The sequence below is a fragment of the Danio rerio genome, chromosome 5, assembly GCF_049306965.1.
Source record: "Danio rerio strain Tuebingen ecotype United States chromosome 5, GRCz12tu, whole genome shotgun sequence".
NCBI lineage: Eukaryota > Metazoa > Chordata > Actinopteri > Cypriniformes > Danionidae > Danio > Danio rerio.
In genome coordinates, this window is record NC_133180.1 from 45,644,972 (window position 1) to 45,661,416 (window position 16,445).

The window sequence follows — 16,445 nt, forward strand, 5'->3', positions numbered from 1 at the left end:
CTTACTTGGTTTTTTTGACTAATGAGCTGCATTTTAGCTTCTTTCAAGTCTGTCTCTGTCACTATGCGGTTTATCTGAAGTAAGGCATGATGAGAAGCGTATGTGGGAGAGGGTGGCCGACAGAAGCAGCTCATTTGCATTCAAAGCCATTGGCTACTAACAACGGCTACACTGTACTTAGACACCAAAGTGGGCAGATTCTGGAGACTATAATAAATAATCTGATAGGTATTTTGAGCTAAAAAATTACAAACACATTCTGGAGACACCAAAGGCATATCTTACATCTTGTAAAAAGTGTAAAATATGTGCCCTTTAAGAATTTATTTTTCAGCTTTAGTGGTCAGTTCGTTTTTATGTTAGTTTATGCATTAATGCATGCATTACCTTATTGTAAAGTACTTATACTCAACAAGTCGGCTTTAAAAGATGAAGTCAATAATAGGAAATGTCATAAAAAGTCAACATTAAGAAATAATTATATATTTATTCATATATATTCTAGATGTATTGCTTTATATACATTTCAGAAATCGTTATATTTTGAATACTGAAAACAGTTACTTATTATTTTTGTGGAAACTCTGACATACTTATTTCAGCATTCTTTGATAAATAGAAAATTAGCAAATGATCAACATTTATTTGAAATAGAGGTATTTCATGACACCTTTGTTGTCCATTCTGATTAATTTGTTGCATTTTTGCTAAATTAAATAATTAAATTTTCAAAAATTCTACTGAACCAAACGTATAAAGATATCAGACATAAGAGTTTTAATTAGTTGACTATAAAGTGGAGTGAATATCAAAATATAAAGCCTATTTTGACTTTAGCCACTAACCAATCATATCAGTACTTTCCAGAACACCCTAGCAACACCCTGGCAACCACCCAGAACATGCTAACAGCTGTGTAGCAACAAAACCCACTCCCAGCATCAATCTCACTTTTTCTTCAATGAAAAATATGAAAGAAATCAGAGTGTCTGACGGAAACTAGATTTGGTTCCCTCACATGATGACGCTCCTTTCAGCCTTGAGATTTTCAGTCATCTTTAATCTTTAGAGAGACAAACGCAATCAGTAACTGAATGCAAACACATCCTCATAGGGACATATGAGACACACAAAAACAGTGAAAAAGAAAATGGGTTGTTTTGTACGGGAGAATTTGTAGTCATATCTCATAAAGTCTAATTGGCAGGAAAGCGTGCGCTTCATCAAGCGACGTTAGATAAGAGTAATTACAGTGCACGAAACGCTCGCATTACTATAGCTTTTCGCCGGGTGTTTTAACACCTCTGCCGTGCCGTGTGGCTCTGCTCTGCGTGGGCTGCTTTTCAGAGGGAGGCTACTTAATTTGTCCCCATCGGTTTGAGGAGGAACACAGCTGTTTCTGCTTGTGTGGTTTGCTTGTGCTTGTGGCCCCAGGTGTTGTGTGTGTGTGTGATTGTGTACATGTATCCTGAGGTGTTAAATCTTTAATGGGTTTGGTGGAGGGCTGTGGTGGGTTTTGAGTAAACAGATATATATATATATATATATATATATATATATATATATATATATATATATATATATATATATATATATATATATATATATATATATATATATATTTTTTTTTTTTTTTTTTTTTTTTTTTTTAAACCCAAGACTGCCCTGAGGTTTGTGTGCTGCTGAGATTAAAAATTGTTTTTTTGTTTTTTTTTCAGTGTAGTTTGTGTGTGTTTATGTGTGTGTGTGTGTGTGTGTGTGTGTGTATGTGTGTTTCTACACATGACCTTTCTCTGGGATATACTTTATTTGCTCTTGTTCCCTTTGCCCCAGCTGGTGTCTTCATGATGCTGATTTCACAATCACACATTTGCGTTCTGCTATCAAAGCCTCATGGGACATTCTTGTGTGCATCAATTTGGTTTTAATGAAATTAATGGATATTTTTGCATGTTCATTTACTTTTGTTGTTTCCACATTAAGACGGAAATATTTGCAGTGCAAAATGAACCGCTAAGGTGAGGTGCATTTGGTGTGTTAACTGCATTATATCATACCAAATCTCTATAGCTAGAGCACAAAACGATTAAAAATGGAGATTGGTTGGTCCTTATTAACCGACTTAAATGAGTACACTTATTTCTAGGGGGGTCGCCGGGTATTAATGACATCTGGGGTTTTGGACATTAGTGCCATATCATAATGCAAAGCTTTCAGGCCTTCCACTTTATCAGGATTATTAATTTGGTGATTAACACTGAGGTTGATGGAGTGTGTGTGCGTGCATCAGGGTGCGTGTGTGTGCGTGCATTCATTTTTTGTAACATCAGGACACACATGTGTATAATGAACTGGGCGAATTATGAAATATTGCTGGTGTTCATTCATTCATTTTTCTTTGGCTTAGTCCCTTTATTTATCAGGGGTCGCCACAATGGAATAAACCATTTATTTATCCAGCATATGTTTTACACAGTGGATTCCCCACTAGCTGCAAGCCAGTACTGGGAAACATCCATAAACACTCATTCACACACACTACGGCCAATTTAATTTATTTGATTTACCTATAGCGCATGTCTTTGGACTGTGGGGGAAACCGGAGCACCCGTAGGAAACCCACACAAACATAAGGAGAACATGCAAACTCCAAACAGAAATGCCAACTGTTTATTAGAAATGCCGGGACCAACCAGTGACCCAAAATTTTTAGAAGACTTAAATGATACAGAATTATTATTATTATCATTTTTTTTTTTCAGAAAGTAAAACTGACACTGTTGCCTGTAAGGGGTAGAGTTGGCTTAGAGCCATAGAAAATACAGTTTGTACAGTATAAACAACCATGTAAACCATTGGAGTGTCCTCACAATTCACAAAAAAACAAAGCTCTGTCTCTGTCAGTTTAATTCAATAATTACTTTTTTGGCATGACAAATGTATTGCCAAAACATTTATAAATTTTACATAAAAAAGAACATACAGATATAAAAACGTAGTAAACACAGTAAATACTAGTAGTAATAGAAAAAAAAACATACAAAAATGAAAATAATAATAATTATAATAATTATTATTATTATTATAAAAATAAAATTGAGAAAAAATTATCAAAATAAGCTATATTTAACAATCAACATTTTAGAATCTGTGTCTCTCTCTCTGTATAAATGCACATGTATGTGTGTGGGTACAGTATGTGTCTCTTTTTTACATGTGTTTATGTGTTTATGTGTGGGCGTGTATGTGTGTGCGTGCACAGATATGTAGGTGTATGTTTGTCTGTCTGTCTGTCTGTCTGTCTGTGTCTATGTATGTGTATGCATGTTTGCATCTGTGTTTTTGTATATCCTTTTGTCTGACATTTAATTTTTTTTATTTTATGTTTAGATTCTGAACTTTTACTTTAATGACAATGAAAAGATTACTATTAGATTAAATGATTATTAGATTATTGCAATATCCTATTTGCATGGCATTAAAAATAATTAATAGGAACCAATAATATAAATGTAATTATGTATAATTTCATTTCTTCTGGAAGGTAATGAATAGGGCCAGACAGAATCTGTGGACATTTTTTGCTATTTCTGCTGAAAATTTTGTAAAAAAAAAAAAAATCTGTGGATTTTGCGTAATGATTTTAGGAGTATCATAACTAAAAACTTAACATTTGAATAAAAAAATAATACATTTGTAATTTTTGTTTAATGTTTACAATACAAATCCAATTAGATCCACTTGTTTAGTAAACAAAGCAAGTCTCTCATATGATATATCTACTAAAAGACAGAAAATATTACTTTACAAACTGTATTGCAATTAATTATATAAACATTTTTAAATTATTATTATTATATCACAACATATTAGTGAAATTAATTTAAAAACTGAACAAATATAAAGTTACACAAGTAAATATATAGACTCAATGATGGGCTACAAATCTGTGGAAGTCAGCAGATTTTAGCACGCACAAATTTTGTGTTGGCCTTGTAATGAGATTTTTTTAAATGGCAGACAGACAGATAGGCAGAAGTGGGCGCAGGTGGGTGAATAATTGAACTGGTTCAGTAGAATATTACACTCTTTATCACAACTCTTTTTCTGTGAGAGAAGCAGTCAGACAGAAAAAGGAAAATGCATGCAATAGCATAAAAGTGTCGCCAAAAATTCATATTTATTTGACTCATATTTGTTTGAAATCATATGAGTTTTGTGTTGTCCTTCAAGTGCACTCACCCTGTAATAATCTGCTGTGTCTTGAAAGCAGCATTACACCTGTCAATAATTTCAGCCGTAATCATCGCTGTACCCGCTGTTTATCTCGAGCAGCTTTTGTAACATACTGTGAGTCACGCCGTTGAGCTGTTAGCTGATATTCGCTCTCTTCTTTCTTTCTCGCTTTCCCTTGTTAGCTTCTCACTTTCTTTCTTTTTTTTTTTTTTACACCTGTACCCTGCAAACTCACTCACCCTCTCTCCATGTATCTCTCTATCTGTCAGAGCTTTATTAGCACGCTGTTCTGGTAATACAGAGCAGATGAAAGGCTGATGGACTTTTATTTATCCAGCTCGACCCATTCATCTGTGTCACAGACGCTGCATTACCTGTAATGTTCTGGGGCTGCAGTTTATCCATCACTGTCATTGTGTCTTGCAGGATGGAAAGACGGCGGAGGATCTGGCCACTGCAGAGCAGCAGGAGCATGTAGCAGTGCTGCTGGCCAAGCTGAAAAAGGTGCGAGCCTTTGTTTATTATTCATCTCACTGAGAGTCAAGAGATGTTCATTTGCATTACACAAGTGCTGGGTTAATTTTCATGAGATTGTTGTTGTCTTGAATATGGCACCTGCAAGAGATGAAAGTTTTTCTCTCAAAAATGACTCTTGTGGCTCCAAAAGGAATTCTGAAGGATTGATTTTTTCGTCTTTTCTAAAAAGAAATAAATATTTGGCATTTTGCCACACCTACGCTCAAATCACAGTGGTGCAGAATCCATCTCCTTATAGCTGTATATTACATATTGAATAATTGCATTTTTTGATTGCAAAGCCATGACACCATATAATCATGCATTCTTGATTGTTGGTGGTTTTCCCTTCTGGGAGGAGGTAAAAGTGTCATTTTTACTGTTGCTCATCAGTTGGCACCATTAACCATTTTAGAAAGGCCTATGCATAAAATTCTGGCTTTTGTATTGAGTAAAACAGCAGATTATAGTGTGTGTGTATGTGTGCGTGCGTGCGAGCGCATCCATTTGTATAAGTAAAAACGCTTACTATGTTTAAAATCTTCTAATAGCCGAGCCATGCTTATTTTAATTTTCTCAGACATATCAAGATAAGTACACAAAGCTCTCTCTCTAATTACACCCCATTCACATGGGGCATCAGCGTCCACGCTTCACGTCCAGCATTGCCGAAGTGAATTGTGGGTCCGTCAGCACTACTTCAATAGCGTTGTTTGCTACAGAAGTTGAAAATTTCTCAGTTTTTCAAGTGCCAATGTACGCATCAGAGCGCCAATCAGATCGCTTCATGCAAATTCCCCAGCTTAGATAGTAGCCGATTACTGGACTAAATTCATTGGCTGACGCTGCTCTGACGATTGTATCAGACCCAATTTAAACATGTCCTCCGTCAAGCATCGAGGTTGAAGCTCTATGAATTGGGTGTTACACAGGCACACACACACACACAAACTGTTTTGTTTTGTTTTTGCACTGCAACTGATCAACAGTAAAAAAAAATAAAAAGTTTACCTGTGACCAACAGGGAAAATCAGCAACTACCAAGAATGTAGGATTATTACGCTGTCATGGCTTTACAATCAATGTCATTATAATGGGACAAAAACAGCCACGAACACAACGAAAGGGTAGTAAATTTGTCCAAAGTGTATTGTTAAATCTTGGAAAGCTAAAGATCCAAAGAAAATCGGCACACTTTGGATCTTTTGCTACTAATGTTTGTTTTTTGATCGAGCACCTGCCTTCAAGATTTTCTAGATGTGCGCACATTTCTGTTTTTTTTTTTTTTGCAATATCTTGGAAAGCTTTCAAAGCATTTTCCCTAAATATGTATAAAAATAATCTTTGTCACTAAAAATCATTCCATTTGCTGAAACACAGTCGGCCCTATCATACACCCAGCACAATAAGGTGCAAGATGTGTTTGGCACAATTTGTTGCTATATTCAGCGCCACCCTAGTTGTGGCTTTGCGCAACGTTGTTTATATAGCAAATGGAATCATACGTGTGCCGGTCTAGAATGAAGGTGTGTTAAGGCGCATTGTTGGTGTGTGCTGTTCTAGAATGGAGGTGTGTTAAGGCGCATTGTTGGCGTGTGCTGGTCTAGAATGGAGGTGTGCTAATGCGCATTGTTGGCGTGTGCTGGTCTAGAATGGAGGTGTGCTAATGCGCATTGTTGGCGTGTGCTGGTCTAGAATGGAGGTGTGTTAAGGCGCATTGTTGGCGTGTGCTGGTCTAGAATGGAGGTGTGTTAAGGCGCATTGTTGGCGTGTGCTGGTCTAGAATGGAGGTGTGTAAAGGCACATTGTTGGCGTGTAGCTACTTTAAGGAACTAAAATAGACTGTGCAATTGAACAGCTGAAAGCGCAAAGCGTGTTAGTTGTGCACCTTAAACGTTTACACATTGCTGAATACTCACAGGAAATATATCAATAAACAAATATCTGTACAAATGAAAAAAATTAAAGGAATAAAATATTACAAAAATTATTCATTTCTACATAAATATAAAAACCACAGCCCTCAAGCCTTCTACACCTCGGTGTGCTTTTTTTAGTTTATTCATGACAATTTGCTTTTGTATAATATTGTTATTATTATTATTATTATTATTATTATTATTATTATTATTATTATTATTTTATATTATTTACTTTATGCATATTTATATGTATTTTAATAAAAACAAGCTCAGATTTGTTTACCTGTTGGGTTTTGGAACATAATTGGGCACAGGGCGTGTGTTTGGATATAACTGTTCTTTTATGATCACACTTCATTATTATTGTTCATTTATTCATTTGATGGAAATTAGAATTGAATTTAGAAATAGTTTTGAAACAAATTAAATTAAATATGTAGGATGTCATCAATGGAGTGTGAACAACACTGTTTTCTTATCCAAGGAAGTGAAGGAGTAAAGTAAAGAGTAAAAGTAAAGTAAAGAGAAAGTAAAGAGGCCGAATGGAGGAGGCCCGTTCTTTAACTTTATGCTGCAGATGCTCTGTTTAACTGTTTTCTCGCTAGTGAAGCATTCAGTTTTAACAATTTCAAAGTCCACGATGTAAATAGCAAATGTGCCATGTCGCAACTCAACTGACAATTAAAGGGAATGGGAGATGAGACTCTGATTGATTTCATGCACTTAATGATCAAAACACACTCATAACTCATTAAGAGAATAATCACAACCCTGTTAAACCATGTGCCAGGGCGCAGAGCATATTTTTCCATCCTTATATTAGCAAAAGTGGATTCGGACACGCCCTTAATTTTTTTGCACCATGCGCTTTAGACTTTACGACTAGATTGTTAAAATGGAGCCCAGAGACATCCCCAAACATCCCCAGCAACACACAAGGGTTAAATTATTTATTTGGCCATGTAGAGTTCAAGCTCTTAAACAAATATTAAATACAACACAGCAGTCAAATGAAGTAAAAGTCCCATATATTAGAATCATTTATAATGACAGATTTAATCACCATTAAAATCAGACCAACTGAGAGCTACAGGATTGTTAAATGATTTATTAAAGCTGCCAGTCTCTGCACTGTTTCAACATTTAAAAAACTTGTAAATTGGTACTTTCAGGTGAAAAAAAAAATGTTGTGGCATGTACATTTGTTAAAGCCATCAGTCTTCATTATTTCAAGCTATCATTTAAACAAGCCTATTTAACTACATGAAACACTTATAAGTGCATGATATAAACGAGTGGAAGGTAAAGCATCACATTTAATCACTAAAATGTTTCATTTTCTCACTCAAAGCTGATCTACTTCTCAAATGTATGGTTTGTATATACTACAAACTTGACTTCAGGTTTGGAAAGATAATATCCTTGGCATTCACTTTCATTCCGCGGTTTGCTCTTTGCTTTGGAAGTGGATTAAGCTCAGTTGGCAGACTCGGAATACCAGCTATTAGGTGCCTATAAATTACACTCATTAGAATGCGCCACACATTCTCAGTCACATTACCATTATGTCAGTAGTCCATATGTCATGTTGTAATGCCACTGGAATGTGTTCATTTACATGCCCTTTGCGACTGGGTTTACAGGACAACCATAAGAGCATTTACATCCAGCAGCTGCGGCCTACACAGACCCTCCAACATCGCCTCAAACTCAAGCTGTTCGGCCATTCTGGAGCAGGGAAGAGCACTCTGGTGGAGTCCTTGAAGTGTGGCATCTTGAGGAGCTTCTTCAGAAGGAGGAGGACCAGGCTGACCAACCCTGTCCGACACCCAGCCTCGCCGGTCACTTCCAAACCTGCAGGTAGGGGCATGTGGTTTCCCTCTGGATTTAACACACCTACAATGCTTTGCATGAATTATAATAGTATTGTACTTGTACATGAGTATTTTTATAAATAATACCTTGGTTTAAGAAAAAAAAAAAAAAAAACGTGAAAGCGCACCGTGATGGGTATCAAGGGGATACCAAACTAACAAGATGATTATTATTGTCTTTGTTATTATTATTATTAATAATAATATTAATTCATTCATTTTCTTTTCTGCATAGTCTCTTTAATAATCCGGGGTCGCCACAGCGGAATGAACTGTCAACTTATCCAGCATTTTTTACGCAGCGGATACCCTTCCAGCCGCAACCCTTCTCTGGGAAAATTATTATTATTATTATTATTATTTGTGATTGGTTTACATCAAGTAAGGAATGAAGTATTCACATGGGAAAATCACATTCAAAGTCAATACAAATGTGCACAGGTGAATTAGCATCACGCTCCACAAAATTCATTAATTCTTTGCCATGAATATTCAGAATTTGTCTCAATTGCATCTACATTTGGTATGGGCCCAACCAATTAGAAGAGAGGGAATGACACACCCATTGATATCTAAAGCAGGTCGCACACCAGAAGCGCCGCTCGGTGACGCACAGCATCGTGCCACACAGCGCCATGCATTTCAGTTTCTATCAGGGTACAAACACGGGCACCGCACCCAGCCACGACTTAGGACACTTTTTATATCTCTGCCACTCCACAGAGTGGCATCTGATTAGTTTTATTTTAAATAGCATGTGAATGTGCGCGTCTGTTGTGCAATACTTTCAACTGTCATTTGCGCGCCGTGTTACAGCGCTGAGCGGCGCGTCCGGTGTGTGATGCCCTTAAATCTGTTTTATTTATATTTTAAATTCATTTCGAATAATTATCAATATATGATTATATTGTTGTCAATCAGCACCATGCAGGGTTTGTACAGTAATTAAATTAAAATGCATGTTCTCCCCGTGTTCGCATGGGTTTCCTCCAGGTGCTCCGGTTTTCCCCACTACTCCAAAAACATAAGGTATAGGTGAATTGGGTAATCTAAATAGTTCGTAGTGTATGAGTGTGTATGGATGTTTCCCTGTGAGTTGCAGCTGGAAGGGCATCCTCTGCATAAAACATATGCTGGATAAATTGGCGGTTCATTTCACTGTGGCGACCTCAGATTAATAAAAGGACCAAGCTGAAAAGAAAATAAATGAATAAATAAATTAAATTGAAAAAAAAAAACTGGTTTGAAAAAATAGCAGTGTTATGTGGACAGGGCCTAACTTCCATTGAACTGTAAACGGTCAATGGAGTTTTTTTATGCCTTTCAAATAGTTAATTTATTAAATATTAAAAGACAACTTACTTGAACTGACAAATGACTTTCAGGAGACCAGGAGTACTCCCACCAAAACTCAAAAAGAGTCTTTCTGCTGGATTATTACTGATGCATATTGAAAATTCTACTGCAGAAAATAAAAAGATAAAATAATCTAGAGGAGCAAAGCACTGTGAACTCAAAATAGATTTTTTTTTATTATTATTTGTATTTTTTTTATTTTTTTTTTGCATTGATGCTGTAGTATCGATATGTAGATGCTTTAAAGCTACTAATTTGGTATCAATATTTTTTGAAAAGTATCAATATTTTAAATATATTAAAAATTTGGCTGCGTGAGCACTCATGACTCTTTCATGACTGGTCAGACTGTCATGAGAGTGACCATGTGTATGTATTCTAAACTTAAATGCTTTTAAAACTGTTAAAACATGTGCAGTTAGAGCCTTTTAAAAGAAGAAATCAATGATGTGAATGTGCACACATGCACGTTTTGTATAAAGTTTGTGTATTTATTTATTTGCAAAGTTACCATTATCTTGAAAAATGTTATTCATCTATCTTTATCTTAACTATCTTTATAATTTTGAAAAAATGTATTGGTATCATAAGGCATTTTTAAAGGTGGAGTCACCAATCTCGAATATCAAGTGTCACATTAAATTCATAGCAAGAAAAAAAACATTTAGGCTTAGCAACTCTGAGAATAACGTCTTTTTCCCGTTGCCCTCACTCATTCCCAGATTAACACAAACACACGTCATATGTCTATCTTTAGATGGAGGAATCTCATCACTGTAATGTGTTACCTATGAAACAAACTTTTTTCCCTCTCACAAATACTGCCACAGCCAAACTGAGAAATCCGTCCCAGGGTTTCTGTGAGAAAAGTTTGTAGAAAAAGCAAAGTTGAGTGGAAGGCGTTGATAGTGCGAGACATATGCAGAGCGGTGTGACTAACACATTTGCTGGGTTAAAAAAAAAGTTTGAGTCATCTGACTCTCTCGTGTTTTTTCTCCCAACTAAAATTGCTCTTGGCATGTGTTTGGTTTTGTGAAGTTTTTTTATTTTTTAATTATTATTTTTTTTTTGGCTGGACAATTTTAATTATGTATACATAATAGAGGAGAACAGATCATGTTTTTAATTCATTAGCAGATAATATCTTGAACCACTGCAAAAATCTTGTTCTGTTTGGAAAAAGCTGGTATCTGGCCTTGAGCAAAGAGCGCCCCCATGTGGTGGGTTTCCACCAATCATCAAAATTTTGAGCTACTTTTCATTTTTGTCTTGTTTTTTTAATTTGTTTGTTGGTTTTGCTGTTTTTCAGATTAAATTTTTTGCCTTTTACAATGAGTTAAGCAAAATTGGCAAATATTTTCACTTATGTTTCTTTATTAAACATCTACTATGGTATTCTTTAAATTCATTTGTAACCTAATTCAATGAAGATATGATTATATTGTCAGTCAGTATCATGCAATGCTTGTGGAAAACCTGGAAAACTCATGGAATTTTAGAAAACCCACAAAGTTTTGGAAAATTTGTTGGAATAAGTTAATAAATATGTCTATATTTTTGAATATAGGTTAGTTGGCTTTACTTCAATGTGATTGAACAATGACAATAAAACTCTCACATTAGTGCTGTGCAAGCCTTATCTAAATACATTTTACACATATATAAAATCTTATTTAAACTAAATAGATTGTTGCGCGTTTAGGATATGCTGTAATAAATTCAATCATGCTTCTTGTCTTATTATTTACCACTTACGCATAGACATTACATGAAACATTAGGTCATCGTGACAACTTACTTGGAAGTCTTGTAAAAGTCATTGGGTATTCTAGGAATTTCATTAGTAAAAATGTCTATGAAACCTGATCATGGTATTATCATAACTAAAGCTTGCATTTGAACATATTTCAGGTGAAAACCTAAATAAACAGAAATGCATTTCAACTGATCAACTCACTTTAAAACAAATGTCGTTACCAAGTAGAAACACCAGTCATGCAATGATTAAACTGCTTGCTTGATTTTTAATGATGGAAAAGCTTGGACATTAACTGACTTGGATCTTTAAATCTGCTCAAGCAGAGTGAATAAATCTTTATTGACTTTGGAATAATTTATTAAAATGTTACATGTTTACAGACAGATTCTCCAATGTATCTACTTATTTAAATGTCAATCAGATTTTGAATATAAAAAAATAATAAAACATAATTCAACCATAGGCAAACCATATGAAGCATAAATGATTAATTCAATGTTTGTCTGTGTCTTCAGGCTGTGTATAGTCTCTAGTTCACCTCACCTCCAGAATCTTCATGTCCAAGTTATTTGTTCTTGTGTGAGGTCACTTCACATCACATCCCCACAGGCTGAAAACAACGCAGTCTGTTCCATAAACAGAAATGTTCCAGAAGTTTCCCTCCAAAGAGTCAAACGTTTCAGTTTTTTCTTTATATCACATGAACACTTCCCAAGAAGTTCAGTCGATACAAATAACATAATGTATTGTTTTAGAAGTGATTCTAAACTTGTATGGACACCAGATAAACATTTTCAGATTTTTTAAAATGCTTTTTAATGTTTGCATTTTTTTTATATGTTTTTTTTTATTGTTATTTAATGAGTGCACATTGAATAAGCAGAGATAAATAAACTGATCAACTTATTATAAATGAGTAATAATGTGTAATTTGGGGTCAGGCCATACTTTTGTATTATAGCCTGCTTTATTTCCTATAGAAAACATTATGAACAAAAAATGTGCTTGTTTACTTAGTTACTTCATTAATCTGAAAATACAAATTTTATTAATAGGGCCAGTGTTAATACCACAGTGGGGCAGTGGGTAGCACAATCACCTCACTGCAAGAAGGTCACTGGTTTAAGCCCCGTCTGGGTCAGTTGGCATTTCTGTGTGGAGTTTGCATGCTCTCCCTGTGTTCAACTGTACACCAGTACTGTTCACCCAGTACTGGGTTGTGGCTATAAGGGTATCGGCTGTGTAAAACATATTCTGAATAAGTTGGCGGTTCATTTCACTGTGGCATCCCCTGATTAATAAAGGCACTAAGCTGAAGGAAAATGAATGAAATATAATTATAACAACAATAAAGGATAATAATAAATCATAAAAAATATCAAGTATAAGAATTAAATGTGTGTACATACCATGTTATGTGAATACTTTGCTGTAAATATGAAAAGCAAAATCTGTAAATATGATAAAAAAAATTAGAAAAAGGGAACATACTATTTTTTATCACTGTCCTAAGATATTTAACAAAATAGGTTAACATATAGTGCAAAATACTAAACAGCTTAAAAAATTATAATAACTCCCTGTAAAAGTTTTTTAATACTGTGGGGGTCCCTTTTTTCTGAGCAGTAAATCTGCTTTCCTTCAGAAAAATCCTTCCATGTTCTGCAGATTCTTCAGTTTTTAGAATCTTTTGCCTATTTGAACCCTTTCTAGCAATGACTATGATATCTAGATCCATTTTTTTTACACTGAGGACAAATGAGGGACTCAAACACATCTATTGAAAAGGTTCAAAGGCTCATTGATGCTCCATTAGAAAACACGATGCATTAAAAGCAGTGTAGGGGGTGAAAACTTTCAAACAGGATAAAAATGTCCAATTCTGTTTTCTAATATAAAAGCCCAAATACAATCCTACCTTCAACAGATTCTTCTAAATCTTTTTTCTTTCTTACTTTATTTGTTTGTGTGGATGTGATTTTAAATACGTTTTCTTTAATGCAAATCATTTAATACCGCTAAAAAGAGAACGAGTAAATCAAACTGAGTGAAGTGCTTGATGGGTAAAACATAGGTATAAACCAAACTGATTAACTTAGTAGATCTACTCAGCTTTAGATGTAGGTTGTTAGTATGTGCAAACTTTTTTTCTGATTTTGTTGAAATGTCTTTATTGCTATACTGTCCTTCAGAACCAACACATTAATATAATGAACTAACTGGTTCCATGTAAAATTCCGTGTAGTTGACCAGCCTGATTTCTTGAGGAATAGTAACTAGTTTTGCGTTTTGTCAGTTTAGTGGCTAAATTGTATGAATTCATTTGAAAATGTTTGATTCTTAAAAGGAGGCATGCCACCAAACCCACTCGTAAACCCAACCATCGTTGGGGGAAATTGTACTAAATTGTATGAATGAGATTGAACAAATTCATACAAAAAGTTATGAATTGCTGTGAGATACCATTGAGTTGAGTCTTTCTGTTTTCCTGCAGTGTCTGTGAGCATCTCTAACCTGTACCCGGGCTGTGAGAATGTGAGTGTTCGGAGCCGCAGTATGATGTTTGAGCCCAGTTTGACCAAAGGAGTGCTGGAAGTCTTCAGTCCTGTTCATAATGCTCTCTCCACGGCTGACGACACTGCCACTAAAGCCATCGACATCCAGAACGCCAACGTCAACGGTGAACAAGCTCTTCTTTGATGAATCGAGAGATCAGCAGTCTGTTAAAGCATCATAAATGTCTATTCTGTCATATTCGCCACGCAATGTTTTTTTGATTGTCTACAGATTAAACCACTTTTATACAATGACTTGCATAAATAGCCTAGTAAAGCCTTTAAATGTCACTTTAAGCTGAATACTAGCGTCTTGACTAATAATCTTAGTTATTACATCTATGTTCAGAAAGGTGTTGAAAATATTCTCTCCGTTAAACAGAACTTAGAATTAAAATTTTAGTTTGTGTGTTTTTAGGTGTTGGAGACTTCAGTATATGGGAGTTTTCTGGCAATCCCGTCTATTATTGCTCGTATGACTACTTCGCTGCCAATGATGCCACAGCGATTCATCTGGTCTTATTCAGCCTGGAGGAGCCCTACGAAACTCAGCTCAACCAGGTCACATTCTGGCTGAACTGTCTGAAGGCTCTCACGCTGCCAGAGGACAACATCGGTATGAGTGTGTGTCCTGACACTTAAGAATAAATGTATGGATTTTTTCCCCCTCCTTTTCAGAGGGCTTTTCATTACAGTAATTGCAGACATCGCCTGAAGCTGTGAAGTCTGTGATTAAGAGGTTGTAAGAGAACTTGTACTATGTTGCTGTGTTAAAGTGTGTATCTGTATCTATGTACGTATGTGTGTGTATATTTATAGGGGTACAAATGATTTCGGGCTTATATATATATATATATATATATATATATATATATATATATATATATATATATATATATATATATATATATATTTTTTTTTTTTTTTTTTTTTTTTTATAATTTCTAGTCCAAACAAAAAAAAAACTTGCTGGTTGAATAAAAATACCTTAAAGTCAGAATTTTCCAGTGGGTATATACTTGTGGTTGTAGCTGGATTGAAACACACCATTTGCCCTTATTACATAAATAGCTAAGTATATACGACAAACAAAACATAATTTATTTTTAACAATAATTTAATTTATTATGACACTGCTATACATTAAACCATGGTTAACAGTGTATTTAAATCATTGTTTCTTTTCTTTTCTTCAAAAAAAAAATTAAAATAAAACATCCACAATGTCTTTTACTTTTATGCTATTTAGGAGCCATGTGCACCCAATGTGCAATAGATTAACATCATCAAATTAATAAAATAATCAGCAAAAGATAAATAAAATGTCAGAAAAAGGAATAAAAAAAGGACAGATCTCTAAAAACTATCATAATTACAAGATTAAAGCTGTAGATTATTAAGGAAAATGCGTTGATTAACCATTATGGTGTGCATATATTTTGCAGCCAGTTTAGACCAGTCATTTTGTCCTTTTTGAGTATATAGGAACTTTTTCGAACTCGTTTAGATTAAAAAGAAAAAAATGTTTGATGTTTCTCTCGCGTGCAGTCAGCTATGAAGCCAAGCGAAAGAAGCCAAAAAGAGCAATGAAAACCCCATCTTTCGATTCAAGTCTACCTCAGAATTTTTTCAAAAAATGCTTTGAGATGGACGTGGAGCCTTACGAGCTGCGGGAGGAAGGGGCTTGGCCAGCAGAGCAGGGGAAAAAAGAGGAGAGCGAGCAACTGTTGTCAGTTGGCTCACAAAAAGAAACAAACCATGAGGAGACCTATGATTTTATAGTTCACAAAGTTAAATGCAAAGAAATAAACTATAAGTAATTTAATGCCCTGCTACATATGTTATTAGTAATTTCATATACACTTACCCACAATTTGTTAAATCATTATCAAGTCCACCATCCTCCAACTAGCTGACAATATTAGCTGACAAAAGCTCAAAACTACCCAGTTTTCACGACAATTAAAGTTAACAGGTGCTAATGGTTCTTAACTGGTGCTCAACACAGACAAATATGTTAAATTTTCAAAAAAAGTACTCTAGGGTGTCTTGAACCTTGAAGTAAAACAGTAATGCAAATGATTAATGACAGCTTTAGAAAGCAAAAGCCGAATCCCGGACATTTTAGGAGATTTAGAAACCCAGGTAGGATGAATTTTTTTAAAAGACAAAAAGACTCTATGGGTCTGCAGAGACTGTGAAAATGTTGACAGGTCTCGCACACACA

At 35.0% G+C, this 16,445-nt stretch overlaps 1 protein-coding gene across 4 annotated transcripts in view; it reads left to right on the plus strand.

Moving 5' to 3' along the window:
- The window catches only part of dapk1 (death-associated protein kinase 1), a 149,204-nt gene that overhangs the window by 117,323 nt on the left and 15,436 nt on the right, over nt 1–16,445 (plus strand). For all 4 annotated transcript variants that reach the window (XM_073950476.1, XM_017356100.4, XM_073950477.1 and 1 more), the window contains 4 exon segments: nt 4,663–4,740; nt 8,318–8,534; nt 14,158–14,343; nt 14,637–14,834. In XM_073950476.1, the coding sequence (XP_073806577.1) occupies nt 4,663–4,740; nt 8,318–8,534; nt 14,158–14,343; nt 14,637–14,834 (679 nt within the window).